We start from the raw sequence: 22,876 nt of genomic DNA, 5'->3' as shown, positions 1-22,876 counted from the left end.
TATTACGCTGTTTGTAAGAATAGCAGGTCTGTATAAAGGTGTGCTTGACCTGGTTTTCTGTGTGGGATATTATAAGTTGCCATAGGTAACTCTGTTATGCTGTTGTTGTTTTTTTTCTGGGGGGGGTCTTGCTGGTTCAGTGCTGAGCTTTTAAAGTCTCACGAGAAGTAGTCACTTTAATTTAAAAATTGTACCAGCAAGTACAGTAGCTTAGAGGAATACTTGAACTGGACATAAGAAGAGTCTTCTTTACAAAGGTATAATTTGTACGTTAATTGACATCAAACAGATAGGCCTGCTTTATTTCTCTTTCCCTGTCTTGAAGAAATAGCATGCTTGAAAAAGCTTGTTAGTGAACAATATTCAGGTGTTTTTACCCATGAAAAATACTGTGCTCTGTCCTTTTGAGATAGTAATTAACTTGTAAAGCTTAGGCAATGTATTTGTGTGTCAACAAAATGTGGCAAAAAATCTTACAAGAATTTCATTAGTACAACTAGTGGCCAACACAATCATTAGTAGAATGTAAGGTACACAAGCGTGTATCTTCTTCAGTCTTGGCTGTATCCTGTAATTTGTGAGTGGACATTATTAGTAAGGTTCAGCAAAACAATGTGGGTTAATGCTATTTTTTAGTGCACCAAATCTCTCTCTCTCTCTCACACACACACACACACCATACTGTAGGGGATTTCAGACGTCTTCAGCTGCTTATTTGAGATTCCCCATCTTAAAACTGCCCACATGTCCTTCACTGAAGGAAGAGAATGATGAATGCAAATTGCTTTTCCCCATATACGTCATGCTGGTCTCTGCCCTGCCTTTTTTATTCTCTGCCCACTCACTTTGGCATCACCAGTTGTTTGCTGTTGTACAACTGTGCCGGGTGAGTGAGGACTCGCAGACGTGCTTCTCTGACATGATCACCTGCTCAGAGCCATTCACCTTTCAATGCATTGCAAGCTCAGCAGTGTCTTATGGGAACATTGGCACAAATTGGAAGAGTGCCACAATATCTTACTGAAGTCACTGCAAGCTCACAGGCTGCCAGTAAATTTGGAGGCATCACTATTTCACTGGAAACTCAGAAGATGCTGACTAACCAACACTTTACCTCATCATGTAGAGGTTCAAGTGATCAGTGCCATCAGTGTGTGAGCTGCAAGGGAACAAGAAGAGTTAAATTCCATGCTGACAATTAGAAAGGAAGGAAAAACATAGCATTTCAACTGTTATGTTTGAGAAGGCTCAATTTGTTCCATACAGTACTGTATAGTACAAACTGTATATATACAAAAACATGTATACAGTACCACAGCCTTTGATTTTGCTAATCTTTTTCATTTGGTTTTCTTTTTCAAAATTTGGTTTTTCTTTTCAAAGATTTGCTTTTTTGTGCTTTTTTTTTTACTTCCTTCGCTGATGCGAAGTATAGTTTTCTGGGGACCCGTTTTGTTTTTGACTGGCGAATGTAGAATTTCTTTCATCTGTTTTAAAAGAAAGGTAACAAGTGACAGAAAAGAAACGACTGGCAATACTTGTGAATGTTAATGAGTAGTATAAATGGACAATGATATTTTACAAAGAAAAAGTAGGCCTTTTCACGTGACAAAGAAAAGAAAAGCTGATGTGAATATCAAAAAATGGTTTGCAAAAAGTATTTTTTTATACTTTATAGCGTACCTTTAAGTGTACTAAAATGAACAAAAGCTGTTGTATGTTTCTTTTGGTTTGTGGATATATGATTCACATTTGATTTCAGAGGTGCCATCAGTGTTTTCAGTGTAACCGAGCTGGAGTGCTTTCGCCTGGGTACATTTTCACTTTCCAAATAAATAGAAACTAATACCCATCTGTAGTCTGAGTTGGCTTTGTAGCATACGGAGTAAATATACTTACACATGTCAACAGCACCACCTCAGCTTTGATTGCTTTCCTGGAATGGAGAATGTTATTATTTTTTTATGCCTGGTGGTATCAAAAACAGCGCCAGGCTGAAATCTAACTTTTGGGCAGCATTTCTTAGTCCTCCAGAAAACGTGGTTTCAGCTGTTCTTTTCAGAGATGGAATAGATTATACTGTATGTAAAAAACAAAATATTATTGAGAAATCTAAAATGTCATCAAAATGTAAAAATCTGATTATTTTCTAATATGTAAAACACTATTTGTGAATTTGTAAAATTCATAAACTTTCTTTAAATGTTGAATATGAATGGTACACAGAAAGTATCTTAGAAGAGCCTGTCTAGTGTAGTATGTTTTAGGAATGCAAAACACAGCCTAAATGCAGCTGAAACATTTTTATAATAGAGTACTACAGTACTGTAATACAGTATTTGTTCAACCTATGTACTGTATATATTATCTAATGTATTTATGTAAAGTATGTATTAATAAAGTATAAAGTATGTACAGTATGTATCCTTAAAGCTCCTTAAAATAAAGCTGAGGGGCTTCTGAGATGTTTTAAGATCTTCTGAGATGTTCAACCAACAAAGGGGCACAGGTTCAACTCCTTAAGCCAGTCTTTGCTGGTCTGTCATCAGACACTGTGGCTTGGATGCCTTTCCTACATGGTGGTACACAGTCTAGCAATCACCACTGAGCTCAGGTAGGCCTGAAATGGCCACGGTAACCTTGGGTTGCCATGCAGCAGTGACCCCTATGACATACTGTACAGTACCAGGCTCCGGTATTTGCATTGCTGTTTGAGCTGCAGCACTTCTCCAGTCAATTCTACCTCTGCTCTAGGCCCTTTGGAAGGCTCTGTCACTATAAGCACTGTACTGTACCTTCAGTGCATGATTTAGGCTCATAATGGAAAAGCCAATTTGATTATGTACTTTTCAGAGAGGAGAACTATAAAAGGAAACTTAATAATGTGCAATGGCATTTACTTAGATAAAGAAACACAAATAAAAAACAGCCCTTTTTTACTGATTGAGCCACCATTTTCTTTCAGGTACATGTAAAGGCATTTCTCCAGAAATTAAATTCAAAGAATGTGGTTAAAATATTGAGGAACAGTAAATACTTCAGTCTGTCTGCATTAGGGCCAAAATGATATTGAATGCTTTTAAAATGTATTAAAAGCATATTTAGAGAATTAAGGTTTCCTTTTGAACTGAGCTTTCGGATTCTGTGACTCACTTGCTGAGATACAGTACAGCTCATTACAGACATATTAACAGGGCTCATACGATGTAGGAGTAAACTCTCACTTTTTAATACCATCAGCTGATGAGCATGCTAGTCTTTCAGTCTTTACATCCCAGCTGTTAAAGGAGGGATTGTAAAAGTAACAGATTGTGCCACTAATGAATAACTGCCATCATAATTGGGCCAAATGGCAAAAGTTTTGATCTTTGGAAGAGTGTAATGTACATTATGTGTTTGGATGATTCCTTTCAGGGGTTTACACAGTGGACACATTTCTACCTTTGACAGTATTCTGCACTTTACTGCTGATATTTGTCACCAAACTCAACATTTGTTTCTTAATTTCCTCCTTCAGATTTCATTTCTGAACAATATGTGATGGCATTATAGGGCATCAGAGTTTTTAAATATGGAAATCTGAGCTATCCCCTGTGCATTCATATTCCATTTTCCCAGAAGCTGAAACACAAAGCTTGTGAGTTTGTTTTGTACTGGAGACATAATTGCAATTCTGTCAAAGCAGGCTGTGCAGTGTCTTGCAAAATGTTTAAACAGCCACATAGCATGTGTATATGCAGTTTGCTTGTATCTGTTAGTCACGAAAATAAGACATTTTAATACTTTGAGGAACATACAGTATTTCTTCGATAAACAACAAGCAGCATAATTCTTGGCTGTTTAATACGGTATATACATTTCACAATTCAGAAAATCAAATTTGACAATCCAGAACATCTGTATTTGGTACATTCAGTCATAGTGGCTGTAAATGTCCCAGCAAATTCCTGTCTGCCATCTAAATGGAGTTTGACAGTGATGTGAAAGGGTGTCTTTAAAAATATATCCTGATGCTTTCATTAGTTGTTACACTGTAGATACATATAATATATAATATCTTTAGAAATGCTTTCATTGACTTCAAAGATTTTCTGGGCATGAATAAAAAAATAAGTGTTTTCTTTAGCATTATACATTTAGATCTCAGGGGAAAGAAAAAAAAACTGATATGACATCAAGAGCTTGAGAATTTGTTTTATGTGTGGATTTCATGAAACAAATATTTATACAGCTCTGTGCGATATTTGGGCCTACAGGTTTTATAATTTGTGGCTAGACAGCAAACTACAGACTCATGTTCTGTGTACTCCATACAGTTTGACAACAAATGACGTGGAAACCTCTTTGTCAGGTTAAAAAAATGGAAACAGTTACAGTAAGTATCTTCACTTGTAATATCCATTACAAGTAATATGAGGTATTCTGGATGCAATGTAAAGCATTCTTGATGCCAGACATCTTGGTACGGAAAAGCACAGGCCTATGTAGTTGCTTAAGCAAGAAATACACTTGAACAGAAAAACACGTGTACTGGGTTATCTATCTACTGCACTGACAGTTTTGTTGTCACTTAAACAGTAGTTGTAGTAATGTAAATACATTGTTGACTTACAGATAGGTGTGTGCATGTAATAAAAATTATTGTGTTTTAAGTAACAGAATGAATGTACTCATCAAAGTTGATGTTGAAAGTCTTCTGTTCCATGCACAGTATGCCATTCATTTCTAAAATAGGTGTTCTGAAATAAAGAATAAAATAGTGACATTAGACTGCAGAACATCAAGTATAATGTAATTATTGGGTTGACACTGGGAATCCCAAAACACACATACTCTGATTTCATTATTTAACTTGAGGCAGTAAACCAAAACGTTTTTCTCTTTAACCTCTCTCTCATACAAATAAAAGAAAACACACAAACTTCCACAACATAACAATTTTCTCTTTTTTTGTTGATCTTTATATGTAGTATCATTTAAGATATTATCCAGAGATGTTGCTATGTACCTGCTGTGTTGATGTACCATTGTGTGCTATTATTTATAACATCTTCTGGAAACAACACTTCTTTAGTTACAGTATGTGGAGATTTACACATTTTCTCTGTGCAAGAAAATGTCTTGAAAGAATTCTGTCCTGCTTGATATTAATAGTAACAGTGGTTTGTGTCCTTTGCAGTTTCGTCTATGGTATTGAAATGCTTGAAATGCATACTTTGTTCGGAAAAAAAAAAACACTGAATGCTTCTTCATTTTAAAACATAAAGTGGTTTAGCTAGACCTGCCAAAACGGATACTGCAGTTTCAGTTCATTCGATATGTTTAAACAAGCCAATTGTTAGGCAGTGCAGCTGCAGTTGAGATTGCCAAAGCAGACTGCTCAGAGGAAGAGCTTTTACCCTGCCTAGATGTTTGATGTCCAGATACAAGCTGATTACATGTTCTGAAGAGTCAAATACTCCATTACGTTGGGCGCCCACATTCTCGTCTTTCCAGGAATAGTGGAGAAATTATGGATTTCATCGTTCGTGGATTAATGTGGAATGAAAACAAATACCATTTATGATTCTGTGTGAAATGAAGATGAAATGTAAAAGAGCAGCACAATTTTGCTTTTGCATTCCATGCAAAACAGTGAAGTACAGTATAAAGGAGCTTTTTTGTTGTCTTTGGAGGCAGATAATGAAAGTATAATTTAAAGCCTATAGAATAGTTAACAATCCTTGTGCTGTACACATGCCATATTGATATCTACACTTATGATCTAGAAGTCTGTTAATGCATGTTTATACATCTGAAATTATATAGTTATTCTATATTTCATGAATATCTATTTTTTTGCAGAAATCAATTAACAGATGTTTCATTCTAAGGATGCATTAAGGAGTCCAGAAAGTCCATAGTATGCACACTGACCAGTTTTATAGCTGAGTGAAAGTATGGTTTAGTATCCTAAAAGAGATTATGTGCTTATTGTATTCTATTCTTCTATTCATGTATTTTGGAATGAAACAGCAAGAGTTTGACCTATTCATTCACATCATATAAAAATTAATAAAAAATTGCATAATTCATAGCATGCTCTTAAAGGAACACCATAATCCTGAAAGGTGCCCATTGTAAAACACACAAATTATATTGTTTGGATTTAAGTCTAAGGGGAATGGCTATATCAATATTAAAAAAACAACTGTTGAGTATTGTGTTGAAAGGAGATGAAAGCGCAAAGTGGAAAATAAATGGGGCTAAATCAACAATTGTCCTTCAACAAAAATATGAAGTTTAAACTACTATACTTAATTTTCAGTCTGTCATGTATACTGTTTTCTACAGTGCTTTGTACTTTTACAAAGGAGAAATTACATATTCTTTTTTCTTAAGTGGTGTGTGACTCCTTTATTCTGTTCTGGATGAGCAATGTTGTACAGTAATCATTTTTTATCTTAATGACTTGCCTATAGTAATGCCAATTATCTAACATAAACCAATTACTACATGCAGGTAAAGTGTTTTCATTATTTAAGTATATATTATGTAAATAGGCAGACATATTTACAGTATTGAAAGAAGTTGAAAACAACTCTCAGATGTGTAGGTCATTACTTTAATTGATTAATTAATTATTAAAATTACTTTTTTCCAAACATTTAATTACCCTTCTGCATCATGAAAATAAATCCTCTTAGAAGCTTCCCAAAGCTAATTATTCTACTTATTATTAATATGCAAGTGGTACATAGTGTCTGTTTTAGACAGGTATGATTGTAAGGCAATTTGTGAAGGTGGAGGGTGATTGCATTATTTTAACAATTTTGCAAACCTCTTGTGGTTTGTGTATTTATAAATACAATTAAAAATGTAAAAATGAGATTACTGAGTGCAGTTATTTATTTCTGTTTTTTTTTCCATTGAAATTTGCGTGTGTGTCCAGGAATTTTAATCTTGTTATGAGATTAAATGTTAAATCAGATTATCAAATACTTTCTGTATTTTTTTTCAGGGTCTTTCAGAAATGATGGAATTAAAGCATCTGATGTCTTGCCTGTACTAAAAGAAAAAGTGGCCTTTGTATCAGGTGAGTTAATTGTGCAAACGCAACTTAAATTTAAATATGATAAATGGTAATAGTGTTACTGAATGCTTTGTGCTCGGGACATTCAAACCATAGATTTTTTTTCTAGAAAGACAAAAAGCAACATACTAAACAAATGGGTTACAAGGGCTGTTGAAGGGTGGAGGCATCTGACAGCACAGTGCAGGATGAGTTGAGCAGGGTTGTTGTGAGAATCATCAGCTGCAGATTTCTACACATTTGAAAGAAAGTAACAGATACTGTACATACAACAGATTTATTTTTTGTTTTTGCTTTGAATGCCATGTCTTTCTATATTGGTGAAAACTTATTTATAAGGGGCATGCAAATGCCAAATGAAATGGTGATCGATCTGAAGTTTAAGAGCAAAGGACTAGCCCCGTGCCACACCAGATACAATGTACTGTATATATGTACTGTGTAACCCCGGTGTCCTGGCCAAATTTCCCATTGGCCTTTACCAATCATGGCCTCCTAATAATCCCCCTCTATGAATTGGCTACATTACTCTGCTCTCCTCCCCACTGATAGCTGATGTGTGGTGAGCATTCTGGCGCACTATGGCTGCCGTCGCATCATCCAGGTGGATGCTGCACATTGGTGGTGGTGGAGGGGAATCCCCATTACCTGTAAAGCGCTTTGAGTGGAGTGTCCAGAAAAGCGCTATATAAGTGTAAGCAATTATTATTATTAATTATTATTATTATTAATAATAATAATAATAATAATAATAATAATAATATTATTATTATTATTATTATTATTATTATTATTATTATTATTATTATTATTATTATTATTATTATTATTATTATTATTATTATTATTATTATATGGGTTCCTGGCTTCCTTTCTTCCACCTCAAGTGATCTGGGATGGAGGTGAGGTTCCAATTGCCTCATCCTTACAGCTCCTCTGTAATTCTTTCACTCAAGACAGCTACAGCCAAATCTACATTTCAGATTGCCCCTGTACTGAACTGCTCAATGCCGGTCCAAAGCTACTGAATTTAAAATGAATATCTTACTTAGCTGCATGCTTCTTTTTGCTTGAAGTTGTCTTTTCATTCTTTTTGTAAATAAGGGACACTGATATGTGAGTTTACATGTAAAATACTCATTGTCTGATTCTCATGGGGTGTTTATGTTTTGCTCGTTAATGTGTACTTAAAACAGAGGGATTAACTTTACTGCAGATAAAACATAACTTCTGTGTAAACAAGTGTTGATCCACACTAGGGCAAGATTACCCTAAAAAAAAATAAAAAGAGAGAACTTTTTTGTCCTGAGAAGGTAAAAGACCGCATGTGTTCTTAATTAAAATGATGCTTTGGTATTGTTTAGCCAATAGGGGATAGACGTCTTTTTGTATCTTAAATGTAGGAGGACAATCAGAAACCTACTGTAGATGTGAATACTTTTTTTGGATGTTTTTATTCTCACTTCATCCCCACCACAGAGGCCTGTTCTTTGTTTTATTTTTCCTGTTCTCTGTGTCTGGTAATCATTACCTCCACCTCCCAAATGGGAATGGGACTGAGGTGAACAACGGATCCAGATACTCAAGTCTAAAGCCGGGTTTAAATCAGAGCCCATCCTCCAAATGCTCTTTATAACTCCTCCACTTAGAAGTGACCCTTTGTTTTTTCCGGATTTGCTTGTTGTTTTCACAGAGTCTTGTTTCTTTTACCCTGTAGAAACCCTCCATACAGGTTTACGTTTGGACTTGAACTTGACGTTTTGATTCAGTCCAGTTTCTAGTTTTGATGCTGATTAGCTGAATATTTCAAAAAGACAGTGATCTGGGTAAAAACACTTTCCTTTCATTTGAGTAATTTAGTTATTAGGGAACTCTTCCCGGGTATTTGAGCACAGCAATTTCCACATGTGAGACACAGTATAAGGCCTTGGTCATTGAAGGAAAAAAAAACATATCTTCCCTGTATCAAAGGAAGGTGGAAGTCGCTTTGATAAAAGCCACCGAAAGCCCCTGGAAATCCCTGAATTCTGGGAAACCAGCCTGCTTTGATCTACTTTTGTATAATGGAAGGCAGATAAACTAGAAAAAAAAAAGAATTGCATTTTTTTTCTTTATATAAAAATATACTGAGATAAATTTTAAAAAGCCACAAGTGGTTCTAATGCTCATTTGTTGCATTTTAATGCCTCTCAGTATATTAAGACTTTTACTGTGTGTCATCAATGGCAAACTATACCCCTTAGTGAAGGAACAGAATTGGCTTGGATTTAATGAAGAGTTAGCCCAAATAGAATCTCATGCTTTTTCATCCATTTTTTCTTTATCTTTTGATACTGGGCAATGTGCAGCACTGGTTTGGCAATTGTATAAAGAAAAAAACACAACCTGTAGATGTTGATTGATGTTGGATAGCAGAAAAGAGCTGCCGAGTTCATTTAAGTTGAATATGGACGTATTCTAAAGATAAAGTGTTCCCAAAAAGTGTCAGCATGAATCTGTCACTGTGATCATACAGAGATTATTTTAATTCTTTCCTTCCTTGTCTCATGACTTCTGGTGTGTGCGCTGAGGGACTTCTAAGTATCAGAACGGACAAATATGTACTGCACTTCCTCCACAATCAGATGAGCTTTCCCTCTTCACATGTGAATAATGGTGAAAAGCCTCTGTTTTAAATGAACTTTGAGAGCTGCATAACTCTCGTGCTTCTCCCGGTCAAATACCGTAGGTCAAAAAGTGGTAACATTTCTATTGTTTCTTGAATACAAAAAACAGCCTATTCACCATTTTTATCTCCATCAGATCAGCTTTTCCTATTTTATATTACCATCCTAAGGCCATATTCTCTGGAGTGAACAGTGGCCTAATATGTCTCATTGTATCATTTTAATGTGCTGATGTCTTATTGTTTTATAATGCTTATAAGGTTTACACTAATGAGGGCAATTCCTTGAGTGATTTTGAGATTTTGCTAGAACACCTGGCAGGTATGGTATAATTGAATGTTGGCCACCACAGACTTTCACAGTGCAGTGTATCGTCTACAGGAGGCCGTGACAAAAGAGGTGGCCCAATCTTGACCTTCCCAGCAAGAAGTAACCATGACAGAATAAAGCAGGAAGACCTCCGAAGACTGGTACAATATTTGGCTACTGTACCAAGGTAAACGCAAACACGCTAGCCCATGCAGTGAATAAGGTAGCTTTCAACCTTCTGTTGATTGCTGATTGGTTCTACTAAATTGGTCTTATTAATTTATTTATATATGTGCATATATATATAAATCCATGCAGTATTTATTCTTTTTTTTCTTGAGATATTCTATATAATGTACAGATGAGATGGAGAGAAATATAATAAATGAAAAAATCCTTCTTCAGATTGAGATTAGATTATTTGTATTACATTGATTTCTGCTGACAAAAAAAAAAATTGGCGAGGATTTTTTTCTCAAATATCAGCTTTGGAAAGGATTCTTTTTTTCCGGAGTGTATTTTTATTTTTGTTGGAATACCAGAAGGCGTGGTTCTGTCATATACTATAGTAACTGCTGGCAGCAGTTGCTGTGGCTTGATTACTCTGCTTCTAGCACACTTTTTTCTGGTGTTGGTATTGAGTTGTTTGCAAGGTTCCTGTCACGGTTTAAATTCTATAAGTCAAATTTCCACTAATGAAGAATCTAATACACCAGTCAACTACATGCCACCGATCTTACCTCATTATAGAACCCAAAACAGTTTCTCAAGCTAAAAACGTTCACCTAACCTTTTATGTATCTGATTATTCATCTAATGTACATGTGAGGCTTTTATTGTAGGGCACTCCGTAATTTGTATCTTAAACATTACACTGGGTGCACATACAGTAATACACACTGTACGTGCCTCTAACTTGGCTTAGACAAAAGTAAAAATGTAATAACATGAAATTAAATGGAATTTGTCTATAAATAATTTCAGTTTTGATAATACACCATGTATAGTATCAGTTAAATAAATATCCCATGAGGGACCTGATTGTTATGTATTGTCCATACAACAAAGTCCATTCACTCTTCATTGTTAGAAAGTGCTTCATCATTCTGTCAGAAGTGAAGTAATTGGGACTATTCTTCCTAGCAGGATTTATTAAATGTGATATATAGGTTTAGCACTGGTGCATTACTGTCAAATAAGTACTTCTGAGTTTAGAAAGTTGTGCAGAGAAAATGGCAGGGTGATTCATGAAGGAGAAGCTCATAAAACATACAGGTAGGAATAAAGAGATGTGTTGAGTAATAGACGAATGACTTAGGTTGTGTAGTTATATTTATATACAATATGGTGAAAGCACTGGTGTCATGTTTTTTGGAGTTACTTTACAGGTGCTGTCTTTTTCCAACATCATTTTTGGAGGCGTCACATTCATAATCAGAAATTATAATTTATTTGCGAATTATGTAATATTTACAATATTGTATAATATGTACTGTAGCTGCTTATTTTCAAGAAGCACAACAGCTTGACTATTTTAAATTAAATAGATAAATATTGTATAAACATACAGTATTTATTTATGTGAACAAAGAACGCATAAATTGGTTTTTAAGATATCAGTCCCTGTCAGACTGTGATAAATATCAGGTAACATGACAGTAGTAATAGTTTAATAGTTACAGTACATTTACTACATACTGTAATTCAGTATTTAACCTATTATTCAAACAGATGTTTGTTACAATGCTTTAAATTAAATGTATGCTTTTATTATTTCAACTTTTTAAATTAAGACCCTTTGGCTTACTAAAACAAAACAAATTTAATTATTTTTTAAAATGTACTTCACACCTTCTTGATGTATGGTGTAAATCTAGGCACAGCATCCTGTCTGTTTCTAAGTCAACCTCCTAGAAAGACTTAATATTATTCTTAAATAAGAGCTTATACTAGTCAAATATATTTTTTATTCCTTAATAATTGTGTGAAACTTCCCACAGCTGTTTTCTTTGCCTGTTTTATTTTTATATTAGAACTACAGAGGGAGTTCTGGTCTGTTATAGATACAGAACTGTAGGTAGCTTTAATGACAACTTTATCTTTCCAGAAGGGCACCAAATTAAATTCTGCCTGTTAAGGAGATGATTCAAGTTGCTTCACTTAGAAGAAATATGAGTTTATGTTTAATGTTTAATTTGTGGAAGCAATATATTATTTTCCTGCCCATGCAATCTGTATCCTAACCTTTTGCTTTCCGCTAATTGATTATTCATCATGTGTTTTACCTGTTGTGATTGATGTTGAATCCAATTGACAGTCATGTGTATTTTGAATTCAGAAAATGAATGAACTGTTTTACCTTCTAAGGTATTTTTGAATCCTTGGTGAAATACTGATATACAGTAGATATGCAGTGTAGCGCTGGTGCATTTTAAAAATGTAGGAAATCTCTGCACGCTGGTGCTTAATCCGTTCAGGAACAATGTCAGGACAGTACTGCTCTGTCACGCATTGATCAGTCTTGGCACAGTGCCTATGAAGTAAACTTCAAAGCTCTCTGTAATATAGGACAAAGGCTTGTTAATTAGACTTTAAACAGCCTGATACCTTAGGGGAAAGTAGTATAAATAGAAGATACTTTTTCCACCTAACCTTACTTTATTAATACACTCAGAGCACTGAAAATAAGAAACCTCCTTCCATGTCGTGATGATTTGCCTCTTTCATTCTAGTAACCTTCTTAAACTGAAAGCTTGTGTATTCATTAAAACTGTTATTTGACTGTTCTTATCTATATTTTACTAAACCATAGTGTTTGCATCATTTTTAAATTTAAGGCTTCCTCTCCTGTTTTTAAAACATAAGAAAACATTTAAATTATTTAGCAACATGTAACGAGGAGCAGTTGCTGAACTTTAAGTACTGTAGGTTTAGAACTGAGTATTGCATGTTACTATCCAAATTTTGTACAATAAGGTTATACTGTAAGAGACAGTTTTTCCTATCTCTAACATTTGTTCTAAATTAGTCAGAATATCTTTTATATTGTAAATATACAATATTATGTAATTGCCAAAATGTAGTGTTTTAACATAAACATTAAAATAAAAGCTTTTTTTGTTTTAGGACACATCTCTGCTCTATTACTGTATATCAAATGGTTGATGGAAGTAAAGAAGAGGGAAACAGGGAAATAGAATTATTGAATTACTACTTGTTTTAAAGATAATGTATACATTCGGGCTGCACATTTTAAAGGTGTATACAGACATTGAAATATATGAAAATAGAGGTAACAGTTTTACTTAGCAATCATCAGTAGTTTTCTTTTCTTAATCTAACAAGAGGGAATAAAATGCACTGTAATATTGTACTGTTTTCCATGAGTTTGTTTTTAACTAAGATAGTACAACAGCTACAAGGCATTTTTAATTTCCAGCTCCTGTAATATTTTCTATATTTTTTTTTTAAAGAAGACTGCCATTAGAACAGTAAATATTGCAACATAATGTCTGTCTGGAATGTTTCCAGTTTCAGTTTCTTTCAGTGTTTTTAGTGTTACCCTGCTCACTATTTTTGCTTGTACTTATTATTTTCAAAAGATAAGAGGTAAAAATTGTGGATACTTAGTTTTTAAAACTTTCACCTTTCATAAAGTCATTTTTAGGTTTGTCCTTTTAACATGTGTTTCCTAACTTAAAGGTACTCTATTTTTATATTTAATGCATGAGTAAATATATTGTTGCATTTAATAAGCCAATTGTAGTAAGTGGTATGGTTTCATAGTTACTGTGGCTTGATTCTTGGCGAGAGTAATTTTCCCTGTGGATCCAGTATTACTTAAAAACAGCTTCTGTCCTGGAGCATCTAAGATATTATTTTCTTGTCTTTTCACTGCTGTGATTTGTTTTGTGCTCAAACGCATCCTTTTTGCTACTGCTGTCAAGTGACCCATTTATAATTGAATATAGAGGAAATTAAATGGATAATAACGCTGCTTTTATTGTTAGAATAACTACACGCTTGTGTGGAAATAACAAACATTGCGTTCAGTGGATTTGTAGCCTTAAAGCAAAAAAGAGATTAGTATCACATTAATTCCAGCCGTTTTAAAAGGTTCAGAAGGGCAGGAAAAGGAGTAGAGCAATTATTACTTGTTTTATCTAAGCATCATCATTAATATGTGTTTTCAAAATAAAGGTGCACAGGATTTTAATAGCAGTGTAAGCCATGAGAAAATAATATATATTTTCATTTTCATTAAAGGTTTTAATTAAAATGACCTAATCTCCTAACTAAAACTGTAAAATGTTTCAGAGGACATTGCTAAACAATTGGATATTGGATATCAGTCAGGATATGGTTTATTTACCCATTTGTAGAGAAAAGAATTGCTGCATGGGTAAAAAAGACTTTCAGACCCATAATATTAAAGCTTTGCTGGATTTGCCATTCAGAAATGCAACTGGTATATGATTGTAATCCACTTAATTTCACTTAATCAGAGCAGTGAACAGTTTGTGATATTTTTAAGGTTCCTTTTGGGAAGCAAAGCCTGACTCAGTATAAATGGACTTGAAAGATGTTCACTTTCAGATCATCTGCAGAGTCTCTTTTGACCCAATTGCATGTTTAAAGTGTGTGACTGATGTTGTAGAATGCCATGTTGGCTGTGCTCTAATAGCAATGTTTTTCCACTTCACAGCGATGATGTCTGTAAGCGGGGTTTCACTGTAATTATTGACATGCGAGGCTCTAAGTGGGACTTGATCAAACCTCTTCTGAAAACCCTGCAAGAAGCTTTTCCTGCTGAGATCTGTGTTGCACTTATTATCAAACCGGACAATTTTTGGCAGAAGCAGAAAACTAATTTTGGCAGCTCAAAGTTTACATTCGAGGTGAGGATTTGGTATACATATGAACAAAGAACTTTTTATTTTTGAATCCCATGCGTGTGCATTTTATCTTCAAAAATAATTAACAGTGGTTTGTGTGCCTGTGCTACATGAACAGGTATTATAAAGTTAGTTATGAGATAATAATCGCTTCAGAGACAATGCATGGGGCATTTCATGGTGTAAAGAGATTTATAATGGTATTTAAAAGATAATAAACAGTATGACCATTTGAATAAATCATATCTGAATGTCAAAATCAAAATATTTAGTCCATGGGAATTATTCTTTGGAATACTTTTTTTTCCACAGCTTAATTTTGTTGGAAGTACATGTAAATGATATAAATCATAAAAATCATATTGTACGTTTGGTGTTTTTTCAAAGTTGGGATGCAGTGTTAAGGATTTAATGTTTGCTGCCTGTAAAACCATGTTTAAGACTTAAGTAATATCAACAGTGCACGTCCATCTCTCCCAGACATGTTACTGAATTGATTTTGACTTTATTTGACCTTTTGGCTCATTAGCTCTTTATTAACGGGTTTAAAAGAAAAAGTTCTTGGCCCTGACTTCACAAAACAAGCATTTAAATACCTTTTTGGGATTATGGCACAGTGCTCTTAAATCAAAAATAATCTGCTTATTCTCTGTGGTTTAATAATATTCACTGATAAATTAACTTTTGTACAAATAAATGCATAAATGATATAATGATTCCTCTATTTTTTTCCAGACCAGTATGGTGTCAGTGGAAGGCCTTTCAAAGCTAGTTGACCCATCCCAGCTGACTGATGACTTTGAAGGCTCTTTGGAGTACAACCATGATGAGTGGATTGAACTCCGTGTGTCTTTGGAAGAGTTCATTGGCAGTGCTGTGCACTTGTTATCCCGTCTAGAAGAACTACAAGAGATACTGGCCAAAAAGGAATTTCCTGTGGATGTGGAGGGGTCCAGGAGATTGATAGATGAGCATACTCAGCTGAAGAAGAAGGTGCTTAAGGCTCCAGTGGAGGAGCTAGACCGTGAAGGCCAGAGGTTGCTGCAGTGTATTCGCTGTAGTGATGGCTTTTCAGGGAGAAACTGCATCCCTGGCAGTGCAGACTTCCAGAGTGTTGTGCCAAAGATCGCCAGTCTTCTTGACAAACTGCATTCCACCAGACAGCACTTGCACCAGATGTGGCACATGAGAAAACTGAAGTTAGATCAGTGTTTTCAGCTTCGACTCTTTGAGCAGGATGCAGAGAAGGTAAAGTTGATTCCCAATAGGACTTAGCCTGACTCTTTGAGTCACAAATTCCCAGTGACTAAGACATTTGATTTGTAAAGTTCAGGGTCTGTTTCTAGTTTGAAATTGCTTTGTCTTATTGCTTAGTTTTACGTAGAGTTACTATAAATGTGAACACTGTATTTCCCTACAAGATACATTGTATTTAGTACCAAGTCTTTTGGAAAAACAGGAGTTTGACCTGCTAGTATCTACATCACTGATTGTCACTTATGTGGCATGTGTCTATCTGTGCAGGGGAATTCAAATAGCAATTAGAAATGACCAAATTCAATGTTTGTGAGATGTTAACAGGGTATTTGCAGGTTACATGCAGTACAATAGCACCAATCAGAATTGTTTGCATTCCTGGTCTATGTATACTGGGAGGTGTTATAATGTTTCATATTTTAAAAGATTATTATTGTCTTTTAGAGGCTTTGTATCGCACGGATATCTTCATATACAGTACATGTTACAAATGTAATATACTGTATTAATATTGTGCTCGAGAATAAGAATTCTGTAATGGTTTTATACATTTGTGACTCAGAAACATGACATCAAGAAACCTAAACAATTCTTCATCTGGAACCAGTTTAAAAACTGGATATGGAGGATAAAAGCAAAACACAGCAACTTATGATATGTAACTTTCCATAAAGCAACAAGCATTTGTAAATTTAAGTAGTTGCAAGCAATGTATAGTACAGTCTTTCATCTTCATAAATATTTTTAAAGCACTTCGTGTGCTTTCCAGATGTAAAAGTGTTCATATGGTATACAGGCAATTTAAGCCTTCTCTGTCTGCAAACACTTTCCAAGCAATTTGAAAGTAGTGTAGGAAAAATAAAACCACATACCTTCAGATGTAATGGGAAAGCCCAAGCTACAGTAGGATATTGTACATATGTCAACCCACAGAAGTTTGAAATATCAGATGATTTATTTTAGCAGTTCAGGGCTGCAAGTTGTAGGGTGAAAGCTGTTTTGAAAGTTGAGGATATGTTGGTCTTTGGAAGTTTCAAAGCAAAGGTTAGCACTTAAAGAAAAGGCTGCTGCCTGGACAAAAGAACGTTCAAATCTATTTTCCAGCTTCTAAGTAAATCACTTCTTTTTCTTACCCTGTGCAATTTACTTAACCTTAGTCTGCTCTGTTCTTTCTATATTTATACTATACTGTCATATAGTATAAAAAAACACAGGAAAGGGTCCCGTTTTCAATTACCGTAGGTTACTCTGTATGTAACAGTACTCCATCCTTTTGTCTTTCTTAAGTTACTCTGGATAAATTAATTTTGCAAGTGACATCAATTTTTATCAAGATAGTGTAGTGATAATTGTATCCCATAATCATTACTCCCACATTTCATGTGCTATACGTATAAAAGAGGATGCAATTCATCACAAATGAAGTGCAGCTACTTAATTGACCTAGTGAATCCAAATATTTATCTAGCACTTATAATCCCTCAGACTAGCAAAATTATTTTGATCAAAAGTCGGTTCAGAAACAATGTGACTGCGCTGAATATTGATATTTTTCCATCAGTCTCCTGGGTTTGAGAGAGCCCTGTACTGCTTGGCCATATGTGTGAGGAAGGCGGAACCCCCCTGATCATGCAGGAGGTTATTACTCTGGGGGTGGAGCTGGGGATGGCAGTGGGGTGTTAGTGCAACATATGCTAGTTTAGAGTCCCATATTTATACCCTGGGGCCAGTGATCAATAGAAACTTGTCCTCCTCCTGAACCCCTTCTCCTCTTTCTGTTAGGAACTCCATTTAAATTCAAGTTAAAAAAAAAAACATTGGCCGCAGCATGAAATAAAATAGCAACAGAAATAAAATAGGTTACATGTGAAATTAATGAGTTACAATGCATACTGTACCTGTGCTTCTATTATAGAATAATAGAACTACCATTATATAACTCACCATGAGCCTGTTCTTTTTTGCCTTTATAGTGTATGTCCCAGAATGACAGCCTAGTAGGACAATAGCTCCCAAATTATATGTTCAAGACCTAATTAGGATAAGTGCAGATACTTCCCTAATTAGTGTCTGCCCCCATGGTGCCTGTTCTTAGAATGGGCAAAGTTAGCTTTTAATTTCCCTGGTGAGGCAGTGCTGATTTAGGACAGAGCCATGTTTGTTTCTGATCTTACAAGTTTTTAATTCTTATGGTGCCATATGCCGTCTTTATGTTTTTAAACATCCTTTCAATGGAAGGCCATTGTTTTTGCTATCAAAGTGCATGATTGATTTTCAGCTTTTCCTTTAGTGCTCCTTTACAATTAATATTTTTATAGCATACTTCTCAAATTTTGTGAAAAAAGTTATTTTTTAAAGCCCTGTGATACTGCCCTGTGATAGATCTGGGAAATAGTGGGTACACTGATTAATTTCTTTAAGGGCATAACTTGGACGTTATGTTCTGCTTACTCCTGATTTTTACTAACTCGTTCTGAAGTAGAAGCAGTAATTTAAGAACAGCAAAGCTTGTTACGCATATCAGGAAATCATAAGACATGCATTTTACAGTTTACAGTACTTTTCTGCAAAGACACACACAAACCCATTAAGCAGTCAGAAGCACCAAAAACGCATGATTTTTAAAAAATAATAGAAATTGGAAAAAGGAGGCATACCAGAGAGAAATACAGTAGCAGAAAGATGATTTTTGTTTTTTTTTCCCATTTTTTTTAAGGAACTGACATTGATAGAAGCATGCTTCTTATTACTTCTTAATGGAATGAACTTAATGAAATTAATTAAATCACTTTAAATGAAAGCCAATTTTAGGCAATTTCATTGGTATATATTACAGTTTGTAATGTTTGTGAAAATTGTAATTGGAATTTACAATTAAACATTATTGACTCTCCACTTCTATATGTACTTTAATTTGAAAGTCACTGATCACTTTGTTTTATGTGAAATGTTGAAGTTCTGTCTTGTACTGACTAATATTTTTTTTTCTTTAAACCATTAATGGTTTATTTTCCCACTTTTTAAAGTGTAGTTTTTTCTTGTTGCAACTGGGTAGATGGATGACTACATGTTTTGTCATGTTGAGTTTGAATTTGCTAGGGTTCACCACATTTTTTCCTTATGAATGTGCTTACATTTTGGTAAATACAATTAAAATCAAGTTGAAAAACTCATGACAAACCATTTCTGGTATAAATATTTGTAACTTGAAAGCCAGTGAAATGGCACAGTGACTTGAGTCATTTGACGGTTTTCAGGCACTGTGAAATTAAGATTTCTTTTGTACTTATGAATTTCTTAATTTAGATGTTTGACTGGATCAGTCACAACAAGGAGCTGTTTCTACAGAGCCACACAGAGATTGGGGTCAGTTATCAACATGCAGTGGATTTACAGACACAGCACAATCACTTTGCTATGAACTCAATGGTAAGAAGTTTTTTTTCCCTTAGAAAATATTTTGCTGGAAACAAATTTGGTGTTTTAAAGGCATTGTCTCTTCATCTGCTGGTGAATTATTGATTGTGTGAATAATTCAGTGTTACTCAAAAAATCCCATATAGACATGAATACTTTGGAAACTATGAAAACAACAAGGTTATTGATAAAGACTGATGTTGTTCATTCCTTGTCAAACCTCTTATTACATCAATGACAAAGATCTGTTAGATTATTTTTGAAGTATTATTATATGTATTGATTCTTGATCATTCGTTCTTTTCAAGTAAAATTCTTTCATGTTTAAAATATTTTTTCAAACTTTTTTTAAATGTTCTTTTTCAACAACACATCACTGTCCCTAAAGTTAACAAGTCTTAGACTTGAAAGTCAGTGTTTTAAAATAACCCAGTTAAAAAAAAAACAGTACAGTATAGTGTCCTTTATTATTTTTAATGTGTTTGTTAACAAGAACAGATTGGTGCATTCTTGTTCCTACAATACAAATATATAATGTTCAATTTACACAATCTGTATGGATAAACTAAACTATCTGATGTAAATAATATAATCATTGTGACACATACAGTATACTGTACCAGACATACACTCATAACCTTTTAAGAGAGGTATTATTTTAAAGAGTTTCATAAACTGAACAGATAGAAATATACAGATAAAAGCCAGATGGCAGTACAGCACATGATAATGTTTTTAGTGAGGGTATCAACAAAGATGCACATACTGTATGTTTGATTATTTCTACCCAAAGTCAGCTAAAACAATGTTCGGTTTTTAATATGTTGAGCAGACTTATTTCCCCGTGCTTCATTCCTATTCCTCTTGTCAGCTTGCAAGTAGATGTTTTATCACAGATATGTTCCCTGTCCTCCCTCATCAGAATGCATACGTCAACATCAATCGGATAATGTCTGTGGCATCCAGACTGTCAGAAGCTGGCCACTACGCCTCCCAGCAAATCAAACAGATCTCGGCCCAGCTAGATCAAGAGTGGAAAAGCTTCGCTGCTGCCCTTGATGAGCGTAGCACCATCCTGGCAATGTCTGCAGTGTTTCATCAGAAGTCTGAACAGGTCAGAGCTGGTATCATCAGTAAGAACTGTACGAATATGTCTATGACTGTAGAATAAGTGCGCTATATTTATCATGATGTTTAATTTGAATTGATTCTGTAGAAAATAGTTCAAGTGCACAAAAAAGGGAACGGTATCAGTGTCTGCTGACAGCTTTTGCCAAGATTTTCAGCTGAGCACTGTGCTGTTCACAGTTTTCTGAACATCAGTTGGAGGTAAATGCTGGCAAAAATATTTTCTATGTTAGTGTTGTTCTTTGGAGTTTTAGGATTTTTATCATAATGTTTTTCATTTTAATGAGAATCCTGCACCTTTTATGAGGTTTGGCCTTCAGGTAACATACAAACCAAAAGACTTGATTACCCCTGCATGTTTTGAGTTGATGAATATTCACAAATTTGAGTCCACTATGAATGTTTGAGAGAGGGACAAGCTCCTGATTGTACCCATGGCCGGCTCCTTTCTTTATTTAATATAGAGACATCTGACTTTCCTTTACCCCTTTTCTCATCCCACATAGGTGTGCTAGACCACTTTGTCCATCTGACCATCCTCACCCTTCTAGCCAAGCAGGATAGGCCAAAGAAAAACTTCAAGCATCCTGAATCAATTTCTCCATAGTCCCTGTGTACAGTGTGCTTAAATGTTTTAAGATGTGTATTACAGTCCAAAATTACCATTTTGAGTTATACTTAATGTTATGTACAGTATATACCTGTATTGCACTAAAGTGTTCGTAGAGAAAAACCTTTTTAAACTGGTATTTGATGTCTGAAGTTCTTAAAGCAAAGCATAAATATGGTGAATCTTGTAGGTTTTAAACAAAAAATACTGCTCACTGTCAGCAGGCACTTAGCTGCTGATTCCTGTTTACCTCACCAGTCATTAAGTAGAACAGCACTGTGCAACGAATGTACATCTGACCTTGCCATTGTACCCCATTCTCCTTTGTGATATGTCTTTGTCGAAATGTGTTTCTGGACTGATTCCAGTTTCTGTCGGGCGTTGATGCTTGGTGTAAAATGTGCAGTGAGGGAGGCCTGCCATCGGAAATGCAAGACCTGGAGCTTGCCATCCACCATCACCAGTCACTGTACGAGCAAGTTACCCAGGCCTATGCGGAGGTAAAGGATTCTGTTTCTTATGAAATGAAGAGTCTTGCTTGATCATTTAATTGGATTTAAAAGAAAAGCATATTTTTCAGCATCAGATCTAAATCTCTGGAGCACTTTTACCACCTCACGTCTGGATGAAGGATTAGCTAACCATACAGTAGGTAGCATCAAGCTCATGAAGGGAAGAACTGAGTGAACTTGCATTGAGTGTTGTAGAGCTCTTGCATCAATTGAGTTGATGACCTTGGGAACGGCTTTTTTTACTGAGAAAAGTCAGTAACCTTACTTACAAGTGCCTGTTGGTGGAAAACAGAGAGTGGGGAGCAATTCAGGATCATTTCTGCAAATTGCAATGAAGCCTGCATAGACATCTAGCATTTTACCATTGGTAGTGATTGAAGTGTTTCTTTAACGAAATGTCACATACTTTTTAAATTTCTTGTAGAAATCACTTCACCTCTTGTTTGCTTTTAAAGAGCCAAAATAGTGAAAAAACATCCTTTGCTGTTGAATCCTTGAAGTCTGTTTAGACAAAAATAGTAATATCTGCTAATATATAAGGCCATATCGGTCATGCTCACTGATTCACTGAACTGCAGTGGAAAACATTCACAATATAATAAGTCGTGGTGTATTTACTAAGACATCCTTTTCCCTTCTGCCTGCTGTTCAAGCTCCAAATGGCATGTTCTTGATAGTTGTCATCTTTGTTTTTGAAGTGTTTGAAGTTTTAAACTTAAACTTTTAATGTGTTGACAGCAACTGTCATTGTCTCCTTAATAACTTTGCCATGGATGAATGATTTCTTTTTTTCACCACCAGATGGTTAATATGAAAAGACACCTCTGTGTCAGGCTTGTCTTTAGCCAAAGGTTAGGCAGGTTTTGAGCTTTCAAAATGCCCTTTAATTCCTTAAAGTTCTCACATGTAAAATTGTGAAGGCTTCGCTGTGGTGGAAAACTAGGCAAATGCTCGGGTCTTTAAAATTGGTGAAAAAAAATCCACTGTCCCATTGCTGTCCTCTTCTATGA

General features: G+C 35.0%; 1 protein-coding gene across 4 annotated transcripts in view; it reads left to right on the top strand.

Annotated features, from left to right (window-relative positions):
* Window positions 1-22,876, top strand: part of kalrna (kalirin RhoGEF kinase a) — a 195,236-nt gene that overhangs the window by 59,933 nt on the left and 112,427 nt on the right. For all 4 annotated transcript variants that reach the window (XM_069196821.1, XM_015358771.2, XM_015358770.2 and 1 more), the window contains exons 2-8: window positions 7,001-7,075; window positions 10,120-10,234; window positions 14,753-14,945; window positions 15,678-16,190; window positions 19,506-19,628; window positions 20,539-20,730; window positions 21,723-21,854. In XM_069196821.1, coding sequence (XP_069052922.1) covers window positions 7,001-7,075; window positions 10,120-10,234; window positions 14,753-14,945; window positions 15,678-16,190; window positions 19,506-19,628; window positions 20,539-20,730; window positions 21,723-21,854 — 1,343 coding nt within the window. The remainder of the gene's footprint in view (window positions 1-7,000; window positions 7,076-10,119; window positions 10,235-14,752; window positions 14,946-15,677; window positions 16,191-19,505; window positions 19,629-20,538; window positions 20,731-21,722; window positions 21,855-22,876) is intronic.

Source organism: Lepisosteus oculatus, chromosome 12, assembly GCF_040954835.1.
Source record: "Lepisosteus oculatus isolate fLepOcu1 chromosome 12, fLepOcu1.hap2, whole genome shotgun sequence".
Classification (NCBI taxonomy): domain Eukaryota; kingdom Metazoa; phylum Chordata; class Actinopteri; order Semionotiformes; family Lepisosteidae; genus Lepisosteus; species Lepisosteus oculatus.
This window is presented reverse-complemented; position numbering and strand designations above follow the sequence as displayed.